The 22169-nt window shown below is 35.7% G+C and overlaps 1 protein-coding gene across 7 annotated transcripts in view; it reads left to right on the forward strand.

Annotated features, from left to right (window-relative positions):
• Positions 1-21979, forward strand: part of LOC5579261 — a 241587-nt gene extending 219608 nt beyond the window's left edge. For all 7 annotated transcript variants that reach the window (XM_021852774.1, XM_021852778.1, XM_021852747.1 and 4 more), the window contains 4 exons: positions 734-932; positions 1033-1139; positions 1217-1327; positions 16257-21979. In XM_021852774.1, coding sequence (XP_021708466.1) covers positions 734-932; positions 1033-1139; positions 1217-1327; positions 16257-16265 — 426 coding nt within the window. In that variant the 3' untranslated portion in view covers positions 16266-21979. The remainder of the gene's footprint in view (positions 1-733; positions 933-1032; positions 1140-1216; positions 1328-16256) is intronic.
• The last annotated feature ends 190 nt before the right edge of the window (positions 21980-22169 follow it).

Below are 22169 nucleotides of genomic sequence, written 5' to 3' on the forward strand. Positions count from 1 at the left end.
ACGTAATAATATATTGCTATCTTCTACAGTAAATCGATCGCCGTTTCCATACTTATCCTTAGCTTGTCCAAAATACATGATTTGCCCAATAGTCGTATTCTGTCAGAAGTGTCATCAGCATTCATAAGCTCTCACAGGTGCTAAAACTTGAATGTTATAAAGACTGGACTTGGAAAAAATGAGACACAAGTGATCACCAGAAATTCATTTTGAATCGGATACTTCTCAACTTTTCAGGGATTGAAAAACTATATATTAGAGTGGTTCGTTTTTGCTCCACACCGCTCATTTGAATCAGGATCTAATTTTTAGTGTCCTCCCAAAATTTGAGCTCATTCAGATGAAAATTGAGACTGCACAAGCCCTTCAAAGTTTATATGGGAATTACTATGGGCAAAGTAAGCAAATCATTCAATTGGTCATAGTTTTTGCCTATGTGCTCTTGGGGATTAGAGCTACAGTGATACTGTGAGATACATTCATCAGCTACAAGTTTGCCGAAAACTGTTGTTTAAAAGTTACACTGAAAACAGTTCATTTTGTCTGCTGACGTATGTATGGTTTTAGAGCATGAAACCATATTTTTGCACGGGAGTGTACCTATATTAATTTACTTTTTTCTGGCACTATGTCCATTGAATTGGATTTCATTTGCGTATTTTTCCATTGATCAATGATGTTCGATTTCATGGTAACATGACATCATCTTTTGTCATCTCGCAACGTTTTACAGGACGTTATTCGCTTAGAAACCCAATACTGGACGCTAGTGGAAATACCCAAACAGGAAAAGCTCGAAACAGTCCCCGCCTTTGTGTTACGAGCGTGCAGCATCATGGAAAAGTCGCAAAAGTCAGGAGAAAGTGTCAAAACGTCCGCCAAGCTAGCAGAAGAAGCGGCGGAAAAACGAGAACGGATGGAGCGTCTGGAAAGTGAGTTGAATCGTTAAATCGCTTATGCATGCATGAAATTATTTTGCCATTTGATCACGATGAAGCTATCTGTATCATTTACATCTTTTGACTCTTTTAGTGATGACGACCGCACAGATCGAGCAGGAGAACACCCAAATGATTAATGATTTGTACCGCTTACTGAAAAAGTATACCGGTCTGAGAAACCTCATCCGGGAGTTGAAGGTAAATTAGATCTAATCTTACTAGAAAAAATACAAAGTCACTGAAATAATTCTTACTTTCTAAACTTCTAATTGCAGTCAGAGTATGGCAATTCTAAAATTTACCCAATTTTTCCGCGATACACAATGCTGAAGGACATGATTAAGGATATTATGCACGATCCAGACTATATGGAAGTTTGCCATGAGGTAATTGCGGTTCTAAAAATATTCTATATTTTTTACAATGGTTCCCCCTTGAAGAAAATTAAAAAACCACAATATGACAATGTACAAATCTACGTGGTTTGATCATGCCTATAAATACCGTTGCTTTCACATGCAAATTTTGTTTCACCCTTTTTCTTTCTGTTCCACAATCCGAAAAATGTGTGTTTATTTTGCGTGTCATCATTTTCCAGCGCGACAAAGTATGCTCCATCAACACAGCCTTGATAAAGCAAAGAGCAAAGAGTACTATTTTTGACAATGTGTGCACTTTGCCAATCACATTCTACCTTGGTTGTATTGATGGCATAGGTGAAAATGATTCAAAATACCCCATTGAATATTTCACAAAATACTTTCTGTAAATTAAAGTAAACGCATTCTCAAAACCTGAGAATTCTCACCTGCCAGAGATAGTGTTGGTGATAAGACAACAGGCAATCACGCAATAGATCACTTATCAAATTCCAAGTTTGTCGGAACGCACTTTGTTATTGTTATGTCAATAAAGCAGCCAAGAACCTTTTCAGATATATTGATTAAGCAATAAAAAGCTTAGTAAACATTAGAAAATATTGTATACTAAACTAATTTTAGGGATTAGGGATTAGGATTCAGTCATTCCGGAAGACCGCATGAAACAATATCTTGTCCAAGGTCTAATAGCCTTGTCATTTGAAAAAATATCTTAACATAAGGCCACTACAAAAAAAAATCCGTTCTCGTATCCGTGAACAGCAGACGTGAACTCGTCAACAAGCAAAAACACGCCGTGAACTAGATCATGTTTATGCGTAAACATGATGGTAGTTTATGGTGTGTTTTTGACAGTTCACGTTTCCCAGAACTCTTTTTTGAGCGTGTAGTGTAAGCTAATGAATCGAAAACTATTTCATTGACACTAGTATTTTGGACATAATGGATATATGTGACAAATAACTTGAAATGTTTGTACAGCTTTTGTTAATTCGTGTTTGGAAACGTGTAGTAAAACATGTTTGGACTGGGTAATATGTATCTAATTCGACACATTTCGATTCTTCACAAAAAAAGTACAAATAGAAATATTTATATAAAAACTAGCGGTCCCGGCAAACTTCGTCATGCCATAATGTAGGCTGTTGAAAAACGCTATGGATCGTCCCATACACCGTGACAGTTCCGTTCACTCTCGTTTTTCCTACTTTACCGGATTTTTATGCACACAAACACGTCGGAAAGCTTGATGAACTAAACGGAGAAAGTATCATTCAAATCCTTTGACCCATTCGTAAGCCATTTCGTGACATATAAACACCATTCAATTTTGATTTATATAGATTACATGTGTTTTGCCAAGTTTAGTTGATTTTCAATATCAACTGTGACCTTAACAACATAAATTTAAATAATTAAATATATCTTATCACGTTGTATAAATCGATAAAATCAATTTCAGTAGGTAAAAGTGGGACAGTTTGGCCACCTGAAGGAAGTGTTGTTAAAAGTTAAGAAAATATTATGAAATCGTCTTGCATTACTTTCAACAATTCTCCGATCAGTACACTTGATTCACATGATTATTATTTTTGTATTAATTTCTAGAATTAATGTTCAATGATGGTGTGAACGAACCGCACCAATTTTTTGACCTAACTGCATCTGTAACGGAGAGTTTGATATAAATGGATCAGTCAGAAATATCCAAATTTCCAAAAAGGTTGGGCAGGCCTGCCTTAACAAGTCCATAACAAGTCCATTAGAGTGATGCAAAATTTGAAATTTTGGCTCCCTTATGCTTAAACGATTCGTATTATGGTAAATAGCAGCCTCCCAAAGTTTGAAATGACGACTGTGAACAAGCCATTTGAAGTTTATATGGAGATTACTATGGAAAACACCAACCTTTTCTGTTCAGCCCTCTATCTCTTCATCATAATATTTTATAGAAAAGGGAACAAACTCTTCTCATGTGAAGTCCTTTCAGGTACAACTTTGCCGAAGACCACATTTTGATTGTACTTAAGGATAAATTGCTATTTATAATCATAAACTGGGTTTACATTTTGTACGTTCAACCAACTAGTGGGCAGGCAAGAGTCAGTGGTGTTCCTGACGGGTAGAATAGATCAAAGTAATCCAGGCTACAGCAAAAAAGCAGTGTTGCTCTGAAAGTAATTGAATGATCATCTCAGCATGGTTTAGTAGAGAGACTATGTTATCATCAATAACAAATTATCCTTACGTTTTATCAAAATGTGGTCTTCGGCAAAGTTGTAGCTGGGAAGATTTCACATGAGTAGTGTTTGTTCACTTTTCCATAGACTATTATTACGAGCAGTTAGAGGACTGAACACGAAAGGTTTGTCTATTCTATAGTAATTCATATGTTGAGCTGTTCGATAATACAATCCGCATAAGTTTTTAGATTGATTAACTCATCGCGCCTTACAGGATAAATTATGAGTGAAATTATGTGGTGTCCGGCCATCTGGCCGAACGCCGTTTGGCCGAAGGCCGTTTGGCCGAACGCCGTTTGGCCGAATGCCATTTGGCTGAACGGGTCATTTGGCCGAATGCCGTTTGGCCGAATAACGAACAAAATATCTATTTTTTCAACACTGATGTGTAGCATTCATAAGTGTGGCCCAATAGCTGATCAACTAATTAATTTGTTGATCTTTACGATGAGGCGGGATGTCATGTTTGTCGATATATAAGAGCTCCAAAAGCATAATCAATACGATCCGTTCATTCCGGACGAAGTTGTGAGCTCGCGTCAAGAATCTAAGCTGTAGATTACCAACGGTGTGCTAGGGTTTGAAGTTTTTTTTTAATATTTTCATCAGAAATTTTTCCTTCTTTCAAACATATGCTTTCCTTTCGATTTGTTCTGGTTTCATTATTTTTGGCAATAATTTAGCTTTTATTTTCAAAGGGAATTTTACCTTCTTTAAATCATCGGCAGTTCTTTATAGTTATACTGATATAACGCAAATATTACACTTGCTTAAACTTTATAAGAGATTTTTCCTTCTTTTGATCATATGCGGTTCTTTCATATTTGAATATTTTTCATAGTTATTGGAATTCAGTCTAAGTAGAGTTTTTTTTTTTTAACATATAATTTTTAACACAAGGGATGATGTGATGTCATTCTCCACCAAGATAATTATTACAAAGTGTTAACTGAACTCTGCGCCGTTGATTGCGTATATCAGTAAACCGGATGAGTCGGAAAATACTTACGTCAAATAAGCTCACTGTTTCACTGTTGTGGCGAAGAAACCAAACTTGTGAATCCAAAAATTTATTAATTTACTAAGTACGATCAGAATGATTGAAGCAAACTAATGCTACAGAAGGACGAAAAAGTCGTAAACCATTTTAGTAACTGTCAAAAGCTGACTGACCACAAATGCAATGCGAAAATCTATGCTGGCAGCTATTTCCGCTAGCAAAGAAATGAATAATTGCTTACATCTAGGACGTTCCTCTAAACTGTTCTTTGAAATTCAGCTTTGAAATTAATTACAAAATTCATGGTAATTGTAGTTCACTATTTTTTCAAATTCGGCCAAACGGCATTCGGTAAAATGGCATTCGGCCAAATGACCCTTTCGGCCAAATGGCGTTCGGCCAAACGGCATTCGGCCAAATGACCCGGAACCAAATTATGTCGTTTGTATTCTAGTGACGACAAGGTTTCTACAGAGAGGCATTATACTCTCATCTAAATAGACACATGTATTTAGCTGTTTGGTAATCATATCCGCATGAGTTTCAATAGTAGTTTACGGAACAAGTTGCAGAATGATGATTTTTACAGCACGAGTTGTAAATTTATCCTTCGATTCTTGCCGAGTAGGATAATTATGACGAGTGCTGTGAAAATCGAGTTCTGCAACGAGTTACGTACAACATTTTTTGCAATTTCATAGAACACCACTTGAGGGTATCAGGTATCAGGTATCAGAAGGCCGGCTCCAAAGGCACGTTCCCCACCAGTTGAGAGATTTGTGCCATCACCATATTTGAGCCTATTTCATCATCTACCCGATGGGAGAGGAAAGGGAAGGGAAAGATGGGAGGAAATAGGAGTGGGGTCCCTTGAAGAGGGAAAATCGCATAAGCGAATTGAGAGCATATAGCTCCATACCACAATGGGTTCGAACAGCAGGGCACTGCAAAACACATGAGCGTAAAGAGAGCCTATAGCTCATTACCACAGCGGGTTAAGAATAACAGAATGTCCTGAAGATTCAGGCTTCTGAATTCAGTTTCACTTAATAAGTGTTTACCAAGTAATTGGAATCGCATTTGCGAAAAAACTGGACAGTTACATATCAGGTGATACGAAGTTCCATAATCGGAGTCACAACTATCACACACAAATGAGTCAGAAGCTTCACCCAGCACTTCGAAATTGGAATAGCCGGCTCAGGGCCAATGAAGTCATGCGATGCTCCATCGCGAGCTAGCTCATCAGCCAATTCATTTCCAGCGATGGAAGAATGGCCAGGTACCCATACAAGGTTTACAGAGTTGACTGAATTCAGTTCCTCAATTTGAGTTCGATATGCGATAACAAGCTTCGACCTTGAGTTGGCCGAAGCAAGAGCTTTTATAGCAGCCTGACTATCTGAACAGAAGTATATGACTTTACCCATTACGCGCTGTTGAAGTGCTGATTGCACTCCACACAAAAGAGCAAATATTTCCGCCTGAAAAACGGTGCAGTTTCTACCAAGTGAGTAAAACTGATTCAGCCTTAGCTCACGAGAATATACTCCTGCACCAGCTCTACCTTCAAGAAGGGAGCCATCAGTGTAACATACTATATTGTTTGATATACTTCTTTCCAAATAGCCAGACGTCCACTCTTCCCGTGAAGGGAATTGTGTGATAAATGTCCTGTAAGGAAAGTGACAAGCAATTGTGAGATCACTTGGAGCAAGGACAATTTTGTCCCAATTCACCAAAAGTGGAAACAACGAAGTGTGTGTAGATCTACGATTTACTGGATTTTTCTCCAGTAGATCCAGTACCCATAAACGGTAAGAGCAAGAAAGTGCTTCTTGTTTAAGATGTATGTGTAGTGGCGCAACGTCGAAAAGGGCCTCGAGCGCTGCTGTAGGAGTTGTAGAGAACGCACCAGACATCGCCATCAAGCACATCCTTTGGAGATGACCCAATTTTGACTGGATTATTCTCACTTCACCCTTTTGCCACCACACAAGACATCCATATGCCAATATTGGTCGAACAACTGTTGTGTAAATCCATTTGATATATTTGGGTTTGAGGCCCCAAGTTTTACCAAAGGTTCGCCGGCATTGACCGAAGGCCATGCAAGCTTTTTTGACTCTGAAATCAATGTGAGCTGTCCATGAAAGTTTGGAATCTAGAATGACTCCTACATACTTTACTTGATCAGTCACATTAATCTCAGTGCCAAAAAGACGTAAAGGTCGAATTCCATCGCGGTTTCGTCTTTCCGTAAAAAGAACAATAGATGTTTTATTCGGATTAACCGAAAGGCCATATTGGCGACACCAACTCTCAACTACCTGAAGAGCACTTTGCATCAGGTCGAATAGGGTGCTTATGCACAAACAAACTATCAAAGCTAGATAGTCGTCGGCAAATCCATAAGTTGGAAAACCGCAATTATTGAGTTGCCTCAATAGCGTATCTGCTACGAGATTCCACAAAAGTGGTGATAAGACTCCCCTTTGGGGGCATCCGCAAACACTCAATTTTCGAATCGCTGCTTGACGCAATGTCGAGAAGAGATGTCGGTTTTTGAGCATTTGATGAATCCAATTGGTAATCATTGTAGGTAGCCCATGGTTTCGTGCGGCTTCCAATATGGCATCGAAAGACACGTTATCAAAGGCACCCTCAATATCCAAGAAAACACCCAAGCAGGATTGCTTCTGAGCGAATGCTTTCTCGATATCGTATACAACTTTGTGTAAAAGAGTCACAGTGGACTTTCCAGATTGGTAAGCATGTTGATTCACATGAAGAGGCATGTTTGCCAAATAAACATCACGGATGTGATGATCGATAATGCGTTCCAGACATTTCAGAAGAAAAGAGGTCAGACTGATTGGTCTAAAACTCTTCGCTTCTTCATACGACGCACGTCCTCCTTTCGGGATAAACTTTACAGTAATATCACGCCAGGATCTGGGAATGTACCCGGTAGCAAAACTGCTTACAAGTAGCTTTTTCAAAACATGTTTGATAAACTCAAATCCCTTTTGGAGCAGAACAGGATAAATCCCATCCGCTCCTGGAGATTTGAAAGGAGCAAAACTATTAAGTGCCCATTGAATCGATTCAGTAGTTACGATACTGCGAGCCGAGGCCAGAGACCCGTAACTACATGAAAAGACATTTGGTTCATCCGTACATGCTATGTCCACACATCCGGGGAAGTGTGCATTGAATAAACATTCTAAAACTTCTTCATCGGAAGAAGTAAAGTCACCATTAGGTAAGCGAATTTCGTTCACTTGGAAATCCTTAGATTTTGCAAGGATTTTGTTCAGCCGACTGACTTCACTCAAACTGGAAACATTTGTACAAAGGTTTTTCCAGCCGGATCGTTCAGCAAAACGAAGAGCCTTCTTGTAAGCCTTGCGAGCCGACTTGAACGACTCTGATCCAGCTGAACGGCGTCTGTTCCAACTCCTTCTACATTGTTTCCTGAGTCTATTCAAATCGGAATTCCACCATGGGGTCCCTCTTGTAGTCTTTACAGACCGCAGAGGACATGCTTCTTCAAAAGCTTCCATAATGTAGGATGTTGTAGTATCAACTGCATCATCCAGATCACTTGGATTTTCAATGGACGGAGAATATCCATGAAATTTGGTCGCAACCAATTCAATATAGAGTTCCCAGTTTGTTGACCGGGGATTCCTAAAACGCAAAGTCTGCGAAGTTACATTTGAATGTTCAAAGAAGATGTAGCGATGATCAGATAATGATTCCTCATCTGATACATGCCAATTCGTCAACTCGTGACTGATTCTATTCGAGCAGAGCGTTATGTCTAACACTTCTTCTCTATTAGAAACCATGAAGGTTGGGCGATTGCCTATGTTAAGTAATCCAAGATCTGTACTACTTAAGTATTCCATCAGACTGGAGCCTCTCAAATTGATATCTGAGCTGCCCCAGATGATGTGATGAGCATTGGCATCACTGCCCACAATCAGCGGAAGGCCTTTTATTACGCAGTGTACGACAACTCGTTTGAAGTCATCCGTTGGGGATGGTTGATCATGTGGTAAATATACCGAACAATAGACGTATTTCCTGTTGAGGTCACCAACAGAAACATCGATTGTGACAGCACATACATCTCTGGTAGTTAACTCAGAAATGAGTGTAGCAACGATTGCTTTATTAACGAGCACGCATGCGCGGGGCATGGAGCGCGAGTTTGCAATTTCAAGTTTGCTGAAAGTAGCAAAAACTGGGTCCACTAGGTTACCTAGATAGAAGTTCCCTCTACGAAAGTAGGGTTCTTGAACTAGCGCCACTTGGGCTGCACCATTTTGCATGAGTCTGCAAAGATTGATCGTTGCTGTTCTTTTATGCTGAAGATTGATCTGAGCTAACCTAACCGTAGCCACTACCCAAACTAGGCAGGATTAAGCTTTTTGCAATCTCAGCACGAAAAAGACCAGCAACGAAAAAACCAGATCGGTATCTATTTAAAGTCGCCAAAGGCGAAAGACCACAGAATACACTGTGTAAAACGCATAATGCGAATCCATATAGGTGATAATTTAAATTAAATGTCAACATATTCATAATCCCACCCTTATTAAGCCTCAGGATAGACTGAAGAAGGGCAGCCGATTATCTCGGAGAAACACAAGGTCACCTGCACCATTGCTCCGGGTAGCACAGGAAGGACTCAATACTGTGGAGGGCGCCCTGGTACCCCACAGGCTCCGTTTGCGGTTAGGTTTTATTTAGACCCCCCTAACCATTCATTCCTAGGCACGGTACGCATCACACCATAAATTAGGGGTCACCTGTGAGGTGGAATTTTACCACTGGAACAGGCAGTCCGTAGTGTTAATTCTTAGCCAGTTGAAACAACCGCTACCGACACTACGCGGCTATCTAGGCTGCTCGGGAAAAGGAGGTTAATATTGATGATTAACTCCTGACGTGCCCAAGCAGCCGGCAACATAGAGTGCTGTGAAAATCGAGTTCTGCAACGAGTTACGTACAACATTTTTTGCAATTTCATAGAACACCACTTGAGGGTAACACAAATTATAGCGGAATGCGTTCACCATTATTTCATAATTTCTGAAAAATGGTTGTGTTATGATTCATTACGTAACTTAAAACAGTTGCGTAATTAGGAAGCGTTGCGAAATGAATCATTACAGCACTGGTTTCAGTTACGTAATGAATAGTCCCGTACTGCATAGGGTAAGGGATCTAATTTTCGACCCAGTGCTAATTTTCGACCCATTGATAAAACAAACGTTATTTTAACTACTATTTGAGATTTTCAAACATTTATAAATCACTAGAATATGTCATTGCTGTTATATCTATCATGATCCAATAAAAATTGTATCTATATAACGGAGTTTTAATCCTTAATTGATAAATCCTGATTTTCTTGTGTCTGATTCAGTCCTTTTTCTTCCATTGATGAAAATTCGTCACATATTGAAGAGGCTCAAATCAGTATAAAAACTGATCAAAGTGATGCCTAATCGATAAAGTTTGGTAAAACCTGATAAAATTTAAGCAAATTGTAATTAATTTTGTGCATCCATAAGCGAAAATAAATTTTATTACGCGTTTGAAATTGTTCGAAAATTAAAACACCAAGTTTCAATTTTCGACCGGTCGAAAAAGCATGTCATGATTTCAGCAGGTGATGTGTTTTAGTTTTCGACCCTTCATCAAAAGTAAACATCGTTCATAGTGGTGGTTGTTCTTTCGTGGAGTTGAATTTCCTGCTTCAACGGTTTTTAACCAAAACAGTAAGAAAAATACTGATCTTGCTTCAATTTTATCGAAATCATATGGATTAACATATTATAGCGCCCAGAAAAGTACAGACAAGTCTACGCAGAAGCCGACATCCAGTAAATAGCATCTAAGGTAGTCAACAAGAACTCGATTATGGAATTCCGAAATTTCATATACATATTCAATTCAAGATTGGCGAAGAAATATCTATCAGTCCGTTATTCGTCCTGGACCGACCACAATGGAGGAGGAGACCGAATTTGAAGAGTTGATATTCGGCAGTCAGCGACGGGGATGGCTAGTGAAACGTGACTCAATGTTGGAGCATGTTGAAGGGTTTCTTGATACTACTGAAAGGCAAAACTATTTTAAAGACAACCATCCAGGTGAATTGACAGAGCAAGATAAATAATATCGCAATATTCTTAGAAAGGAGTTGAAGAGAGAATCCGAAATGAAGAAACAAGACCACGCTGAAGCAAAACGATTCGAACAAAATTTGTAGTGAAAAAAAAAGAAAACAATGTACCGAAATGACCCATTAAATAAAAGTCAAAGCCCAAAAAAGCAGTCAAAGTCGAGAGCTAAGAGAAGAATTTGAGTTTTTACTATAATAAACTATTAGACTATTGACAAAACGTTTTACATTCAATATCTTCAAAGGATGTGACAGGGATACAAAACCAGTATTTATGGTATTCAGGAGCATTCCATAGATCTATCAGATAATAACTGTTGAACCAAAGACAAATTAAAGACCTCCATGTCCCTTGCAGTTGCCCAAAATTTTATGGCTCATAAGGTAATCTAGACTGCCGTGAAAAAGTACTGCGATCTGTCAAACTTGGGTACCTTTTGCACTACCGAGGGACGAAATGCAGTACTAGAAGGTGTACCCAATCTGAGCCCGAGTGTGACGGACCTGGTTGAACTGCTTATCATAAAGTTCGTTACGGAAATGGGAAGCATACACTGTTTCCACTGGAATGTAATTCTAAAAAAAAAATCATCGAAGAATATTCAACAGTTTCAAGTTTTTTTCATACAATATACCCGCTATATTGTTTCAATCTGGTACAGGTCGAAAATTAGCACATGCATGGGTCGAAAAATAAAACAGTGGGTCGAAAACTAGCACAAAAAGATAAAGTCATTAATCTATAAAAATACAAAAAAATGCAATGAAATATCATCTAATAGAAGTTATACATGAACAAATAATATGTTTTTCTATTCGACTGCCAAATTTGAATATTAGTTGATGCTTTTTTGCAGGGTTTTTGGGAGTTTTCCACTCATATGCTGGTTTCATGGGTCGAAATATAGTGCTTTTACCCTACTTCAGTGCAGGAAAGTAGGCCGTTTCATGACAGATTGACGTGATGATAAATAGCCTATTACGATGAAAAATTGCAAAAAATTAATTTACTCATTAACACTAGGAGCCCCGCGTTGAGTTCAGTTGTACCTTAAATTTCAATCAGCTATATCTCAGCAACGGCTCAACCGATTCTCAATATTCAAATTCTTTCACGTATCTCATGTCCATATTCCATAGTTAAGTACGGTTAAAAAAATAGTGGTGTTCAAATTTCCCCTAGGGCATTGGAACCAATACAATTTTTTTGCACAATGAAGTGGCATTAGAACCGTGTCAAATTTTACCGGAAATGTTATAAAATTAAGGTTTTTCAAGCCCGACTGATCCTAGTCATCTAGAGAAATAATGCATCCCTAACGAGGTATATTTGTGTAGATCATGGATTTTGCATGTGCTCTGGGTATGCATGCTAGAGGTTTGGAATATTCGACAAAGTTCTTTAGACTAAGTAGCACAACATTTTGATCAATTTGGATTTGATCTTAATAATTTATAACTGATCAAGATCAGTATTATTGCTTGATAGGAACGTTCAGTTGGTTCAGTTGGTTCAGTGATACAATATTGACTATATTTCGACACACATTTGCTTGCCGAATTGCAGAGAACATTTCTTAGCAGAACTATAAATTTTTGATTACACTTAAAATTTCAATTCCTAAAACGAATCAAGAAATACCGTCTTATCTTAACTGTTTGTCCATGAGCCAATATTCATATGAATGTCGTTTTTTCGACATTAATTTGATAACAGTAGTCTAGAAAACATTTTGGAGTAAAAAGAGAAATTAAAGATTAGGCTCAAAACATATTTTATTAAAAAAAAATACAAAAAATCGTAAGGTTTTTAACATGTTTGACTATATATCAAATTTCCAAGCGAAGACATATCGTTTTTTCAGCATAAACTAGATTTAATGTGCCCAGTGAAATTTTTTGAGCAGAAATAGAAAGTTCTGATTACACTCAAAATTTAATTTTCTTAAATCTACGGCAAACCCTAGATTTTTATGTCGTTTGCAGTTTATTGGCATGAATTCTTTTGTAGAAATCTTGTGAAAATGTTTGAGCCGAATTAGTGATTTTTGGATGCACTCAAAACTTCTTTTACTTAAAAACTACGGAAAAACTTATTTTATTATAACCATGTGTCAATGAATCTAGTTTAAAAAATATGACATGTAGTCTCTCTACATAAACTTGACTGTGCAGAAACATATAAACAAGCATATGATTGAGCTCAACGATAAATGTTGAATTACTCTAGAAACTTTTTTTTACATTAGAAAAAAAAAACACCAAAAAATGTTTAGAGCCTGATTGTCAGTAATTTATAATCAATAGCTACTATATATACGCAACTAAGTTGAAGAAGTCCTGTGTTTTTATAGAACATAAATTTTCGATTACACTCAAAAGATTTTTACAGAAGAAAAAACTAAGCAATACCTCAATTTCTACAAATATTTCCTGTAAATCCAAATTTAAAGAGAGAACATGTAGTTTTTAACATGATATTTTTTTTGTAGAACATGAACAGAATATTTAACATGTTTTTTTGTAAACATGTTAGAGTAGAATTAGCAACTATTGAAAAACCCCTTAAAAATTGTTTAACTTTGAAAACTATGAAAAACCTTGTTTTAGCCCGTTGGTTAAAATTCTTAGCTGAGTATAACTTGTATTTTTTTTTTTCGACATGAAATTGATTGCAGAGGTCAAGTAAACATGCAAGAGCAGGAAAATATTTTTTTATTATACTTTAAATTTTATTTTACTTATTAAAATTAATAGAAATCCTATAGTTTTTGAATCGATTGCTTGAAAATCAACATAAAAAGAAATCTCTGACGTCCATGAGCATTATGTGCATTTTTATCCTTTATTATGAACGTCCTAGTGCAAAACTTCCTTCTGCAATGTTGTTCAATGAGACATTTTTGACATTTTTTATATAAATATGCTGCACTTACAGCAGTGAACATGTTTGAGCAGGAATATAAAGTTTTTAATACACTCAAAATTAATATTACTGAAAAGAATTTTCACTCAAAATTTCAACAATTAAAATATCTAGTAACCCTTATTTTTAAATGTAAATCTAAATTTGAAGCGTTTATTCTATAAAAAATCAGAGAAATCCAAATTATAACTTTAATAATGCATATATCCATTAAGTAGAGCAACCTCCAGAATTCTTGCAGCAATGAATTCAAGCACTATTCAAAATATATTTCTAATATTTCTGCTCAAACATGTTCACTGAACTCATTATATATATTTTATGCCAAAAATATCTACATGTTATCTCTTTGAAATTTGATTTTCATGCAAACAGGTTAAAAAACAAGGAATTATCCGTGTTTTTTGTAGGTGAAATAAATTTTGAGTTTAATTTTGAATTTCTATTACTAATCAATACTGTTATCTGGACTACTGAAATCATATTAATGTCGAAAAAACTACATGTAATTGCTCTATATTTCGGATCAAATGCAAACAGTTAAGAAAAAAGGTATTTCTTAGTTCTTTTCAGAAATATTAATTTTGAGTGTATTAAAAACTTTATATTCCAGCACAAACATGTTCACTGATGTAAGTGAAGCATATTTATATAAAAAAAAATGTCAAAAATGTCTCATTGAACAACATTGCAGAAGGAAGTTTTGCACTAGGACGTTCATAATAAAAGATAAAAATGATCTAGATCAGCTACAAGTAATCTAGATCAAAACCAAAGGGATCAAAATGTAGTGCAACTTATTTCAAAATACTTTGTCGAAGATACCAAACCTCTAACGACCAGCCCAAATTTTCTCCTAGTGTACTAGGAGTGTGCAGTACTTAATTGGCTATAAATTGGGGTGCGTCTTATTTTTCTGAATTCAAATCACAATGAAAATCTGATTTTGGGCCAAAACATTAAGATTTAGAGGTGGCGCAAGCGACTTGAAGGTGTATTTTCAAGTTATAAAATATGAACCTCAGTAAAGTCTTCATAACTTTATTATTTTCTAACCAATTTTGAAGATTTTAGCGTCATTCTATTCAGAATTAAATTTATGAAACGTTTGCAGGATATCAAATTTGTCTAAAATCCAAACCAGTCTTTGTTAAAAGTAGTTTTCTCTATTTTTTCACTCTTTTTACTAAAGAATTCATCTTTGTTTAACTATAACTTCATGAAAACTCATCCGAATGCAGACCTTTTCACATGCTTTTAAAACATGTTTTTATAAATTGCTGTTTTTTTTCGCGGGAATTACATTTTAACTATTTAACTGATGTTTATAAAGAATCTTGTTATAACTACGAGTTCAATGGTGCATATATTTTTCAAATATTTCAAAAATATGTTTGTTATAAAATTTATAAAAAAAAATGATTCTGAGACCTTCTTAAAGGTTTAACAAGTGAAAATAACCAGTTTCAGCTTAAGTATTAATAGTTAACTGACAAAAACTTGAAAACATTGTATTTTCCTATGAAAATTCATGTTTTTGGCAGATTTTTGTTTAGTAACTAAAACTGTTTTTTTTAAATAAATTTGTTGTATCCACAGTGGCGTGATCGCTCAGTAGTGTTTGATCCTTCGACTTTGACGCTTGCTCCTGCCGGGCGGGCGATGAGGGCAGGATCAAACATGACGAGCGTCGTGTTCCCGTAGTAGTGAAAAAATGCCGCGATCGCTTAGTAGTGTTTGATCTATTGATCGTGTCGCTTGCTCTGGCGAGGGCGAGCGATGAACACTTGTCCGGCGTACAACGCGATTATCGATTTATTTCGCGAATCCGGTTAGGCGTAATTATATCATGGATCGCATCACCAAACATTATTGACTCCCAGACCTACTTTAGCACTAACCCAATATCCTTTCCATGACAACCGTGGAGATGCAGAGATGATCTCGGTCTCTAGTAACAACGGTAGTCACACTAACATTTCTTCCCTTTCCCGATGACCGTAAGGACGTGGCCGGCGCCGTTATTGGCTTTTAAAATTTGAGCTCTCGATTTGTGCACATTGAAGAATAATAAGCTAATCCCAAGCCCCATTCATTAAGTCCCTGTGCAACCTCGATTGTTCTGGTAAATCACGGAGTAGCAACTACGAATTGTACGGTCATCTATGCTTATGCTTATGCTTTATGCTAAGTGGCCATATCTGTTTGAAAGGCCTAGTTTGTCATATATGTCCATTATATCCATAACATTAATTGAGATGCAATAATTTTCTACTCGTCAATAAATTCGTGGCATTTAACTATAAATTGGTAAGAGATTTTTAATACTTTATTTATATTTTCCTATACACTAAAAATTGTGAATGGTCAAATCAATATGCAAAGCTGTACATTGTCATTGTGTAATTAACCATTATTTAGAGGTGCAAGATTTCAACTACCAGAATTGTTGGATTTCCTTCAAAATAAGCCATCCAAATGTGTCTGAGGCGAAAACGATAATCATGACTAATAAGTATTTTATCTTCTCTTTTCTTTTTCTTTACTAACTCAACCCCAAACAGCGTACTTGAAGTCAAGTAAGTCAAAACTGTCCGTCTTACACGCGATGTTTGATAAAGCGATGGTACGCAGTAGGCTGTGAAATACTACTACTTCTTCGTTTCTCTCCAACACAAACCTAGATATGTTTGTCTGCAGTGTTTTGTATCATTTAAATGCAAGTCGAAGAAAAATTCAGTTTACAGTAAATCATCTAAACTGATATTTAACACAATTCATAACCATACTAATTTTACGCAAAAATGCGATGACTAATCACATTACATCCCACCCCATCAAATACTGTCTTTATCTATACAATGTAACATTTAACTATGTAACTAAACAAAAATGATACAAAAACTGAATCATCGCGAAGACAAAATTCTGAAACATCCCACCTTTCGATGTGACGCATATAAGCATATAGTGAGGTAATATTTACACATCAAACCGATTCAAGGAAAAACGTGTTACGTTCTTTCTAAATCTATCTAAATATTTTGTACATTACAAACAAAAAACAAACAACACAAATCAAGAAACACTACAGACTTACACATATTTCAACAAAAAATAAGAAGATAATGTCGTCATAACTATCTGCATACGCGAAAAAAATGACCAATATTAGCTACGACTAGACGAGGAATGCAAAAGATGGAACAAAGAAAATTAACAAATCCATACGGATTAATATACTAGAGTCGATGCGTATATTTGAAGACCGCTTTTCGTGTAACAGCATAGAAAAATGATCAATGCATTACGGAGATATTCAACCCAAGAAATCAGTAGAACTGATGTTACAGCTTACTGCCATTTCTCGGATTTCGATCCGAAAAAAAGTTTATCAGATCGGCAAACAGCTTATTATTATGATTATCAAAGTGATTCATTTAACGGATATCCGATCTATACTTTTTTGAGTTCGTATACGTTTTCTAAAAATTTAACTTCCAGTTAAACTTACGCGACATTTGACGATTTTGTTTTTGAATGTGATTCGGTGATCAAGCTGAAATGCGATAGTTTTCCGCTGAAATAGCAAATATAAGTAAGATAAAACATGAAAAACACAAAGTAGTTAGTGATACATAATCTAATTAACACAAAACGCGACAAATTTACACGAACAGTAAACGTAAGGAACGATTGTTAACTTGGTTAATGTTCAGGTCCAAATCCATATTAAAACAGTAAAAAGATTTCCAGCCTGTTAATAATTGCATTTTTTCAAAACTCCATTAGTTCAATAACTACAAGGCCCTTAGTATTTGCATTAGAGAGTTTGACCACAAGATGAGCTATTCAGTTGCCAAGCTAGAATATTCTATAATTTGTACGTTAATTGCTGGATCGATATTAGAAAAAGCGTAAGCCACACATTACGTCAAGGAAACATCTGTAATAAATAGTAGGTATTTGAAATGAAGATAGATTGTAACTTAGAATAGTACGCAACTTATTAACTGAAGGTACACACATTCAGAATGGTGTTTAATTGGTATGAAGCCAAACAAAAACGTTAAATTAGTTATTGTTACAAGTTGGTTCAAACATATGAAGCATTAGGTTCTCGATATGGGATGAATATTTCTCTCTTTAGGTACACAAATTACTACGATCCAATTACCCTTAAAGGCTTCAATAGCTTTAACAGAATAAACTTATTTTCAATTCCTAATCAGAACAGACAGAAGCAATTATGTTATTGAACGAGAACAATATTAGTGCGTGTTTTAAATCTTGTTCAAAGATGTCCTTTCTCTATTACAGAACCACTATTTTTGCATCGATTCTGTGAATTGGATGTCGATCATGAGTCCTAAAACAATGTATTGAGAAAATGGAGTACTATGAATGACGCAGATCTTTTAAATACATAACGAAGAAAATTTGTTCTGAATGCCTATCCTCGATCCTTTCAAGCAGCAATTGGAAATTTTTCACACAATTGTGAAAACAGTTTGTTAGGCAGCAAGATGCAAAATGATGATTTCCACAACACTTGTCGTATGTTATATACCAACGAGTAATGCCGTACAAATTGAGACACCTTAAGCATGGCTTTGCTTTGTAGCCTCGGACGTTACCACGAAGCTAAAGGAGTCCAACTGAAATCTGTTGCGTAATGACTTTTACATTACATCATTTTTTTGAAATTTTGTAGAAAATCACTTGAGGGTACCAGAAATCATGTAGCAATGCATTCACCATTGTTTTACAATTTCTGAAAAATGGTTATGTAATGATTCATTACGCAACTCAAAACAGTTGGGTAAAGAGAAAGCGTTGCGTAATTAATCATTTCACCACGTTATGACTATTACCACACTGCATAATTCAGTGCAGGAAAGTAACCCGTTTCATGACAGATTGGCCTGATGAAATCCAGCTTATTACAATGAAAAATTGCAAACAAATGAATACCCATCGCCTCCATCGAATCGCTCTGGATTTCGCAATGACTTAGTAAAAGACCTTCTTGGACGATCCAAATTCAACTCCGAGTGAGTCAAGTGAGGGATTTTAAGTAAAAATAGGAGCGATGCTCCTAGAATTGATTCAAGTATAAAGTCAATTTTTGTAATTGCAAAAAAAAAAAGTGTTATGCGACTCGTTACAAAACTTGATTTTGCAACTTGTTGCATAAATAAAAATTGCAAACTATGATTGTAAACCTAAATTATTCGATTATAATCGGCTCCATACAAATCTAAAATAGAGCGCTAAACAAATCGGAATATTTTCAGACCGATTCGACTAGTTCGAAAAGATTCTATTCTTTTTATATTGAGTTAGCCTTCCGTTTTCTCTGCGTACAGTTGGTGTATCGGAAAGGAGGTTAGGTATGAGTTCAAATGGTCAGTATGGCTTTATGGGTATTGAACATAAGAACATCAGGAGTTAATATCTAAGCACATCATGGATCAAAGATTTCAAACACGCGCTAGTACAAACACAAGCATTTCTATTAATTCTCAAATCTAGATGTTAAACTGTTGAAATTAATGTTAACAAATTGTCTTATTTGGTCATCTAACAGTAAAATATTGCGAAAAAAATATCAGAAGATGTTGAAACAAATAGAATTCATGAGAAATTTGCGATGTCTAGTGATGCCAGCGTATTATTCGTCGAGTGTAGCTAACACAAACATTGAATAGCAATGTGTATTATTGGTTATATAGGACGCGCAATATAGCATTTCGAAATAAAATGGGGTAAGAAACGCTAAAGCTATGTTGCAAACAAAACTAGTTGTACACCCAGAATTTGGTTTAGAATTGATAGAAAGTTAAACATGCCAGTAATTCCAAATCATACAAATACACCATCGGTTAAGATTTAGTTTTGAAACATCATAATAGATCGATAGCGTTGTATCGATACTTACTAGTTTGAAGGGCACAAATTCAAGAACATGATTTAATCGATATATACTAATTTAGATTGTAATCATGAGGTTTAAAGACAAACACCAAGAGGTGATTATTTCTGCAATAATTATGTAGAATAGTCAGCATAAGTTAAAAAAGTGTTTTATTTGAATAGATCATATAAATTAGCACTCGAATCTAATAGGTTCAAAAAAAATTCTTCAGTATGCATACATTTGTGCTATTTCTAGATAAATATTATGTTTGAGTCGACAACTAATTGGAACAGGATGCTGAAATCAATAATCATTTTCAAAGGATCTGTACGGAAACCATAAGCAGCTTTTCTCTTATGAATCAGTTGCGATTTATGAACAAAGCATGTTGATATGCCAAAAGTTGTTTTCATGATGCCATTATTTTGTTGTACTTTGAAAAAATATATCTTTAACCGGTTGAAACTTTTGGATGCTATCTACTAATACATATCATATTATTTTTTTATCTATATAACTATTTTGAGCTACTTTATTTGCACGGCAAATTTATAACTATCATGATCATGAATTATAATGGCAATATCTTAAGCAGGTCATTAAATAGCAAGCAGCCAAATCCATAATTTGTTGAAGTGACATGTGTGTGCTGGCCGCATACGGTTTCATTGCTGCGCTGGAAGACAGAAGCAACTCAAAGGCATTCCTAAATATATTTTAATATGGCATTAAGCTTTACATCTAAATCGTCACAACATTTGCAAGCTACAGTGACAGAAAACAACCTTAACTGCATTCTGCACGAATTTTCTCGATGCATGCAAAAGACAATATTAAACTTAGTACCTTGCAAATGTTGTAATCACACTTACAAACCTTAAAATACAGGAATATGATGTCCAACGATCTTTCGCATGGCTTGAGTACATATTATAACGCTAATTTAAAATTATCACAGTGTACGCAAGTGCTTACAATCGTTAGTTACTTCGATTGCTCACCAGATTAACAGCTAATTTAAAAAAGAAGCTTTATGCTCACTGCAAGTTCATAGCTCTGTTATGAAGATTTATATTAAAATAAAGACAATCTATTATCAGCAAATTTTTTTATGGCATGCATTGTCGAAAGTGTCATTGATTCTGACTGCTTTAGAGACACTCTACTCTAATCCCACATGCTAACACGTAAACAAACCACGTCCTTATTAAACATCAAATGCTTATGTGTCTAGAATAACCAAACAAGAAAAGATCCACGAAATATCCTTAGACATTAAACTTATCAATTAATCCCAAAACACAAAATAAACACAGAAAGCTTTATCATAAAATACTAAAAACGAAACTAAATTAATTGAGAATATCCCACAACCTCAACACAAAACAATAAATGTGTCATGATTTTTCGAACCAAATCGTTTCGAAGTAATAATTAACTAGCAACTAGAGCACTCTACTGTCCCTCCGCATTTGGAAGCCGACGATAAACATATTTTGGTAACCAATTTGTTATGGACTGTGACTGCACCTTGAAGGTAACTGTTGATATTTATTTATATAAAAAACTATTATACTTCACCGGATCAAACCATTGGATTACGACTTTTTCTGGGGAAATATGGTTTTTCGATTTATTCAAGGAATTGACAAACCATTTTTCCTTGAGAAATACAAACCCCAATGACCGAAATGTTGGGTAAAGTAAAATAGCTTTTTTGTTGTAAATAAAAACTGATATAGCCAACAACAAACAGTTTGGTAACAAAATTTGCCAGTCTCCATCAAACAGTCGCCAATGAAATAGGTGTTTCGATCAGTCCGATTGGCTCAAAGGCAATAACGCTATTTTCCAGCAATATTATGAGAGATTGGCAAATCTTTGGCTGAAAATCTCTATGGCAAAGAAATAAATAAGAAGAATAAAAATTTTCACCAACTCTTCACTGTCAATAAAAGCACCCATCCACCCACTTATAGCAAACATTCAAAAACTCCAAACCACACGACACCCAACTGAATCGTGTAGAAAGTAAACTGTCGAGAATGCAAACTGCACTGGAGCACAAACATCACTACGGCATCAGAAAAGGCATACAGATTGATAAAAGCAGGATGGAAAAGTTAGTCAAAAAAAATAAACAACAGAATCAACACAGAAATGAAATAAAATAATCAAATTGGTTGCATACATGGGTATTGGATAGGTAAACTTCAACAATAAAAAGCAAAAAAGAAAAATTGTGAAAAGAAAAAAAAACAATACGGTAAAGCATAATGAAACATTGTGTATGTGTATGCTAAACGTATTTTTGATTATTATTTATATAAAACTGGAATATAAGTTATTTACAAATTGTGAAATATACCTGCCACGTCTTATAGAATCGGAAAGAAATCCATCTGCAATCTGCATTGATTCTTCACAAAGAAGCCAACTGCAATTCCTGCCTATTCTGCTTAGTGTTCTAATGACTATAGAGCTTAGTGACATTTGAACACACGTAGACTAGCATACGCTCGTCATACACAGTTTGTTTTTGTTTTCCTCAAAGAAA

The sequence above is a fragment of the Aedes aegypti genome, chromosome 1 (assembly GCF_002204515.2).
Source record: "Aedes aegypti strain LVP_AGWG chromosome 1, AaegL5.0 Primary Assembly, whole genome shotgun sequence".
Classification (NCBI taxonomy): Eukaryota; Metazoa; Arthropoda; class Insecta; order Diptera; family Culicidae; genus Aedes; species Aedes aegypti.